Source organism: Crassostrea angulata, chromosome 4 (genome assembly GCF_025612915.1).
Source record: "Crassostrea angulata isolate pt1a10 chromosome 4, ASM2561291v2, whole genome shotgun sequence".
Lineage (NCBI taxonomy): Eukaryota > Metazoa > Mollusca > Bivalvia > Ostreida > Ostreidae > Magallana > Magallana angulata.
This window is the reverse complement of record NC_069114.1, coordinates 41,766,177-41,774,512: the sequence shown is the minus strand read 5'-3', so window position 1 is coordinate 41,774,512 and position 8,336 is coordinate 41,766,177. Positions and strand designations below refer to the sequence as shown.

The following is an 8,336-nucleotide window of genomic DNA, read 5'->3' as shown; positions in this document are numbered from 1 at the left end:
CGGCCTGATATTTTTGACGCTTGCGTCATGATTCTTTTCTTGTTATTACGTTTGCACATGTATTTTGTTTTTCAGTACGTGGACAAATAAACATAGTTTCATTGTCACCCTTTTAAAGCTGATCTTTACAAAATGTAATGATAAAATCTACCTCAGTATTGGAAGTCACGAATATTTACGGCTGAAAAAAACAACATTTATTGAAAGTCATGACTTCTAAATTCATTCTTTATTCATTGAATAAAAATACAACTGTCATCCTGGATCAGAAGGTTTGAGTTGATCAACTTTTACCGAGCTAATATCAGCAATGGATGCAAGTAACAAATCTAATAGTTTCGATGAGAACCTCGTCGACCAAAAAGATATGGATACAAACAGTGATAGGAATTCCTCGGACTCCCAGCCCCCGACTCCTCCTCCACCCTATGTCGATGGATTCAACTGTAAATACGAAAACAATGCAACGGTCATCAACGTAAAGGAAGAGACTGTAAAAAATGGCAGTATTCTTGCCATGGACGATTCAGAAAAAGATCCTATGTTAAACGAAGGAACGGATGCACCGACTTTGAAAGTCGAGCGCCAGGGACTGATTTATAAAGTCAGCGAAAGCCCTCCTGTTCATCTTTTATTTTTCTTTTGTTTTCAGGTAACACATTTTTCTTTTGAGGATTTTTAAACAATTAATTGCATGTATAATTCAAAATGAGGACTATAAAAATCTCCAACAATGCCAAAATGAACTACCTCCTTATATATTCTTAAAATTTAGAGAAGGGTGGATAAGGCGTGTGAAATGCCCATACACGGTCGGACAAGCTACTGAAAAATTAAAATATCAATAAATCTGATATATTTTTAAAAACTCATTTAAAACAATATACATTTAACATATCATTGATTTTTAAACTATAAACATGTTCAATACTTGGAATATGTTGACATAAACAGGCGTATACATTTTAAAACCTGCAAATACTGTCATGTTTTAGAACTTCAAGACATTTTCTATCATAAAGTGGGTCTTTGCTCCATATTTTTCTCATAGTCTAAATAAGGTCTATAGGAAAACAAACCGATTTCAATCAACAAAAACGTGGAGAGATGACCCACTACACATAAAAATATCATTTTGTATCCAAACAATTGAACGTTTTGAAAAAAATAATACAAGTCCGCAAACACGTGGTCAAAGTCACACATAATATTTAAACAGCCTACTTTGTTATGTCTGAAATGGCTCAGTGGTTAGAGTACCCGACATAAGCTAACATTTAATATCTAAGGGTTTTTTTTTTGTTATGGGTTCGATACCGCAAAAATTTCTGGCAATATTTTTTCTCTCATCTTTTGTTAAATATATTAAAAACTGAATATAGTTAGAAATTGTGCTTTTGCAAACCTGTATTATAATATATTTGAATAGATTTAATTGGGAAAAATGAATTCAAAATTGTATTTCACCACTAAACCGAATGGGCATTTGCGCCATCTTATTCCCCCATTTTCTTTGTGTTCTGAAAACAAAAGTTATATGTTTTACTAAGTTGAATTTGTTTCTATTCTAAATCAGTTAGATTTATGATATAATGTTTATTGTACCTGAAATAATTTTCAAAATAACACCAGGATCTAATACAATAAAAGACGACATCTTAATTGTTAACTACAAAAATATGCTTATCATTTATTGTCGTACTCATCTGTCACTAACATCTAAAGTGAAAATTATGATTCTGGATGAAACTTTTCATGTATCATGGACTGCAAATGCATACAACTGGGTAAACTATTCTGTATAACAGCTTTTTAAATAGAAGTGTGTATTTTTTCTTGGAACTCAAACTTATTGCAGCAATGCCTTCTTTGCCTGAAATCGAGTATAAAATCCACCATGCTGGTTTCTGAAGTTATGTGCGCCAGAAACCACGGGGAATTTAAGTCACTTATCATGTCAATGAGTCTCCTCATGTCTGGAATGTGCACCTTTCTGCAGAATACAGTGGGATTCAGGTACGATTGATGAACAATTGATAAATTATGCGATTTATAATGTGTTAATTTATAGTCTTTTATTGAGAGAATATCAAAGTTTCAAACAAAAATTTGAGCACTAAATGAAATTAAATAAACCATTTTTAAATAGATAAATCAATGTTTCAATACGATGAATACATTTTCAAAGTCTTATTGAAATAATTCATTAAAAATTAATTAATACTAAATTAATATTAATATTTTCATATCAATATTCAGATTGCCCGTCTATCAGGGCCCTGTTTCATCCTATGTGCTCCCCCTTGTGGTTCTTCTTGATGTGCCACAATATGCATGCCCAGACATCCATACGTATTATAATCAAACAATCGGTATCTATCTATCTATCTATCTATCTATCTATCTATCTATCTATCTATCTATCTATCTATCTATCTATCTATCGTTCTATCTATCTATCGTTCTATCGTTCTATCGTTCTACCGTTCTATCCGTTTAACTTTCTTTTTTTTTCTTTTTAATTACCTTTCTTTGACAGTTTAGTGTTGTGAGAATGATTTCAATACATGTATCATTAAAGCTTGACAGTTTATATATCAAAGGGCAAGTGCTTTTCAATTAAGGTAACGTTTCTGAAGTCAGTGAGGTGGTGATAAAGGATCTGTACTTCCAAGAAGTCATCATTCCCAGATTTTTGCAGGTGTATTTTATATAGAGTATTTTACATTATGTACATTGCATTTGTATTGAAAAGTACTTATTTGGTTATTTGCAACAAACATTCTTTTAATTTCTTTTGCCCTAAATTTTCCCATAAATGGGTCCCTAGACAAATGATAATAGGAACAAACAATTACAAAACCCAGCGTTAATTTTTATTAAGTTGGCCCATACTTGAATGACGTCATTATTGATATTATTAAATATTTTTGTGTGTAAAAAACAAGATACTTTTATTAACTGAACTATTAGCGTAAACACCTTTTCCTTTTTAACAGATGTCTGGTGCGTTAATTCTGGCGGGTTTCCTACACATGTTTGTTGGTTTAACAGGAACCGTGGGGTTTTTGCTGAGATTCATTGGCCCTATCACGGTCATTCCCACAATTCTTCTGATCGGAATCAACGTTTATACCATCACGTACAAGTTCTGCAGTACCCATTGGGGTGTTTCCCTTTTGTAAGGTTCTAAAAAGCATTCTGTGTAATAGTTATTTTCTTAGTTTTAAATTTTCCAGTGCCTTTGTCTGTGATAGAACTTCAAATAAAATTTTGTTTCTGTAATTCGATAAAATAAATATTTGGCAGAAAGTCTTAAATGGGTGTGTTCAGCAGCATCATTGGTTGCTCGATGACGCGTAGTAATTCAGTGTGAATTTTTAAAAAATGCACGTTTTTTTAGAAATAACGTAGGCTCTAAGAAAGGCTAATAATTATTAGTATTTTGCATAATTAGAATAATTGATATCAATAAATTTAACTGCACATACAATACTCTAAAATAAAAAAAAAAACGGAAAAAAATTAACAAGGAATCCCTCGTTGACGTTTATGAGTAGATCATTACGGTCGGAACGTCCAAATTTTCTAGGAAGCCCTTTCAGATTTTATCCCAACCGTTTTGTTATTCTAATAGAAAATCAAAAAACGATTCCTTATTTTTGTATTCAAACGCATTGTTTGCCTTGATTTAAAAATGGTTTTCCGTAATTGTGTAAAAGAAACTTAAGATTTTTAAAGACTTCACCGTATATTTTTTTACAATAGCACTGCAGGCATCGTTCTCATCTTATCTCTGTACATGGACCGATGGAATATGCCAATACCTCTTTGGACGCCTAAGAAAAAATTTCACATTATTCGATTTCCACTCCATCAAGTCTTTTCGGTTACGTATTGTATAAATCTAGATTCTGAAATATTTGAAATGAAGTATTTCTTGGTAAGGTATACGTAACCGTCAGTATCCTTCATCTTTAGATGTTAATTGCCGCAACTGTTGGATGGACAACGTGTGTTATTTTGACAAATATGGGCGTGTTCAGTGACGATCCGAACAGTCCGGAGTTTTTTGCCCGGACTGACACCAGAAATGATGTTATCCACAAAACACCCTGGTTTATTTTCCCTTACCCTGGTAGGATTTCTCGATGTTCTTTGCATTTTTTATTCCAAAGTGAATAATCAGCCAAATTTGTTATTTTTTACTTCTTCTCTCATGATTTAACAGATTGATTTATTAGTAAATCTCGGTTAGAGAAAAATAAGATAATATGTTTCTTACACTTTATAAGCATAATCTATGTTGCATATTAAACAAAAAGTCATACAATGTAACTATTAGCACCTTGTAAAATATTTGCCCTTAAACAATAACTAGTTTAAGTTACTAGTATTCATGTGTAAACCAAACCTTCTATCTTATATATCTTCAAATACATTTCATAATAAAAAGAGAAAGTGTTGCGACAAATTCATATAATTGCCAAATATTATACAATAAAAAATTCTAAACCGGTGAAAGTATTTTTATTCCATGATAATAATATACTTCTATCCACATTAATATCAACATGTGTCCGATACCACTGTTATCTCTTATACATACATGCATTGTATTCTAGGCATGTACGGGACCCCTGGCTTTGATGTCGGCGTTTTTTCGGCCTTTCTGACAGCCACCATTGGTTCTATACTGGATTCTATCGCGGACTATTACGCCGTTGCTAGAGTGGTGCGTGTTCCCTCGCCCCCGGTCCATGCAATGAACAGGGGGATTCTAGTAGAGGGGTTCATGAGCATGATGGCGGGTTTCTGGGGCGCAGCTCACGGGACAACGACATATGCTGGAAACATTGGAGTCATCGGTCTAACAAAGGTTCGATTATTCATTGCAAATATTATTTACATGAAATATCAAGGGTACTGTGAAATCATCATTGTTTGTGGGGTACCCATGTACGTTGCTTTCGCTGGTTAGCCTTAACCCGAAAGGCTAGGGGATCATTGGTGTTCACTCTACAACCATTTGTTGAGGAAAATGTGAAATCTTGCACAATTATGTTGAAGCTTTGTCTCAAAATACAAATCTCAAATGTACAAGAAAAAAGATCCGGATCTCTTGAAAGAAAAAAATCCCAATTAGATTGAACGTGGGATTTACTTTTGTTTTTAGGTGGCAAGCAGAATCATTTTCCAGCTGCTCGGTATCATGCTAATGGTACTTGCTGTATTTGGTAAATTCACCAGTGTCCTCATAACCATCCCCTACCCAGTGGTCGGAGGACTGCAGGTCATTGGTTTCGGTATATTCCTTGGACTTGTGTTTGGAAACCTGCAGTACATTGACATGAACTCTACCAGAAACCTTGCAATCATAGGCTTATCAATTCTATGGGGTCTTATCATTCCTTATTGGTCAAAATTAAATGGTGATGACGTCATCCAGACAGGTATGTTCTTATATTTGTTTTGATTTTAGTGTTACAGCTACTGTTGGGTTTTTTTATGATACTATCTGTAAATTGGTCAGTGCCAAACCATTGCATAACAAATCGGACGGATATATTGTGAAGTTGATAATAATTTGATTGCATCTTTTTTTTGTTTTAAAAAATGAAAATATTTTGATTTTTTCCCCATTAGGGAGTGATCATGCTGACAACTTTTTGAAGATGTTGACAAGAAATCCGAATTTTTCTGGTTTTCTTATTGCCCTTATTTTGGACAATACTGTGCCAGGTTTGTGAACATTCCTTTTTTATGATGTTAAGCTCTTGCTTAAATTGTATAGATTTTCCTTCCCGTTTTTTAATGAACATGATGTTTAATTAGGTAAAAGAGAAATTTAGGTGGAATGCCATTTATAAAAAAGAAACATTACTTGTTAACTTGATTATTGATCTTAAAGTTAAAGGGGGTCAAGTTTTTCTGAGTAAAATTTATCATGAACTAAGTTACATGTAGCAAAACTATGATTTTTAAGACAAATTCAAAACTGTTTTAAAAAACATTGATATCATTTAAAAAACTTTACATGTCACAGCCTTAGATAATTTTTAAACGTCCCTTGTGGAAAAATTTGATTTACTGGAAATTGAAACGAAAAAAATAAGTAACACTTCTGTTGTTGAATTTGGGTACTAAAGTTCTGTATCGCGTTTTGATAGGAACTCTGAAGGAACGTGGTATGTTAATATGGCAGGGAGAGAACGATGAAGAAGGGGCGGATCAAGACGAGAATTTGGAGGAGGGGCGGGAGGTGTATGACATCCCATGTCTGACCAGGATCCTAAAGAGATACCGAATTTCGTCATACATTCCATTTCTACCCACTTACAACCTAAATCAAACTAAGAAAGCTAACTAGGTCAATGTCAATTCATTCAAAATAAATACGATTTAATTTAATATATGACAATATGAAGAATTAAACAGAAACCTTCTTGTACGAATCCGTCATTTGCACATCAAAATTGACACAAGAGATGTATATGCATCAAAAATTAGAAAAAAATCTTTGAATATTTATTTTTGTATCAATAAAAATAAAACTGGAGTTACCCTTGCAACCCCTTCCCCCGTCCAAAGAGGTAATATATTATATATAGGACAGCTGAATATGTATGTTACCAGTAGAATCATAATTGAATAATTTTTCTCCCGTTCCCGAACACAATTCTACTTATTTTAAAACCTACTGTTTTGTTTTATCAACCTCAAATGAAATACGTTTTCCTGATATATCATTGCATGGATGAAACTAGTCACCATTAATATTAATATGCAATATCCTTCATCCTGAAACTGTCCGGTTTATCTGTACGCAAAAAGTGAAGTTCAAAATTCAAATCTTTAATGTTTGCCTCATTAGCAATCGTTTGCATCTGATTCACTTTTAAAACAAGTTGCTACCCTTATAAACGATAAACATATCAGTTATCTTTATGCAGGTAAATGATATTTTCACTTTAACCCGCAAAAACTTAACATAATGCTGTTTGAATTTCTCAACATTCCATGGTCCCTTACATCGTTTAAATTGTTTGTGCTCATACTAAATGAATTGGAAGAATCTGATATAAATAACCTTTGTTATACCCCGTAAATTAAACCAAATACAACTTTAGAACATCTGCTATAGGAATTAGGAAAAAGTATTCTTTGAGAAATAATTTATTTAATACTAAAATTATCAACGCCATTAGAAATGTTGGGATACTTTACTTACTGTTAAAATAGTTTCAGATAGATCACCCTCTACCAAAACGTAGTTTATACAGAACCACAACACCATTGTAATATTAATAATGCAATTATACAATCATATAATTAAAATAATTTTAGTTGTCATTTGTGAAATTCATTCTTTCTTTATTTCCTCCCTTAGGAGATTGTGGCATGAAATTTTACAAACAATATACAAACATCATTACACCCCCCCCCCCCCACACACACACAAGAAAAACTATATTACCCTATTGCCACTTGGCATCGAAGAAAAAAAAAGTGACAAAGAAAACAGAAACAGAAACATAAATACATGGGGATGTCCATTTCATTTGAGTATGACCTGATGTAACCTACAGCTATAACAATGTGCACAGTGTAGAAAAGTATCTTGACTATTGTACAGGTATTTTACGTCGTGTTTTGAATAGAACACAGGTATCAGTTGTACCATGCTGCAGTGTCCCTCAAGAAGCGGAAGTTGAGGATGTGCAAGCTGCGTAAATCAAAGTTAGCTGTAATGTTGGAGATAAGTCTCGACCCGAGCAAAAAGAGGTAGAGGTCACGTGTACAGAGACCACTGAGTTCAGAACTAAGAGAGATGTCGAAGTTATCGATAACTGTATCCCACCAAGCCTCTCAACATGCAGACGTCCCTGGACAAACGGTGGAGATGAGCTCAAAGACGTTGGTAAAATGGTTGCTGCACATAAGACAAATTTCCGGTGAAATTTCAGGAAGTGTCCATAATTTAACAATAATTTACAGAGTTCTATTTCGAAAACATTGGATGGGATTTTCCATATAGCAGAGGGTGGTCTTCCTGCGTTTATCTTACTGAAAAGGTAAAAATCGGGGTCAGAAAACATCCAATGGCGTCTTGAGTCAATATGAGAGTTCGTTACTGCTTCTTTTACGGATTTTTTCCATAGAAGTTTCGGGGGAAAATAGCCAACTTGAAGATAAATTGTGAGGTATTTAAGGAGATTGTACTTTAGCATGAGAGCAATGATGTCGTGAATAAAGCCAAGTTGTTTGCGTTCGGGGGATTGTAGGTAGAAAAAACAGTCGATGTAGAAATATCTGTTTGGTAAGGGTTTTAGTGT

General features: G+C 33.6%; 1 protein-coding gene across 1 annotated transcript; it reads left to right on the top strand.

The window, feature by feature from the left end:
• The first annotated feature begins 266 nt into the window (after nucleotides 1–266).
• LOC128179422 (solute carrier family 23 member 1-like) lies at nucleotides 267–6,451 on the top strand. Its single transcript, XM_052846832.1, has 11 exons — nucleotides 267–652; nucleotides 1,859–2,016; nucleotides 2,260–2,372; nucleotides 2,625–2,701; nucleotides 3,000–3,181; nucleotides 3,769–3,889; nucleotides 3,982–4,138; nucleotides 4,626–4,879; nucleotides 5,177–5,453; nucleotides 5,647–5,742; nucleotides 6,171–6,451. Exons 1-11 carry the CDS (start codon nucleotides 311–313, stop codon nucleotides 6,368–6,370), a joined length of 1,977 nt encoding a protein of 658 aa, XP_052702792.1. The 5' UTR covers nucleotides 267–310; the 3' UTR covers nucleotides 6,371–6,451.
• Nucleotides 6,452–8,336: the final 1,885 nt, after the last annotated feature.

Excerpts from the sequence above, each read along its gene's own strand:
- LOC128179422 (XM_052846832.1), top strand. The coding sequence starts at position 311 with ATGGATGCAAGTAACAAATCTAATAGTTTCGATGAGAACCTCGTCGAC. Across the intron at positions 653-1,858 it reads TATTTTTCTTTTGTTTTCAG|CAATGCCTTCTTTGCCTGAA; the intron begins GTAACACATTTT and ends AACTTATTGCAG. Across the intron at positions 2,373-2,624 it reads GTATTATAATCAAACAATCG|GTAACGTTTCTGAAGTCAGT; the intron begins GTATCTATCTAT and ends TTTTCAATTAAG.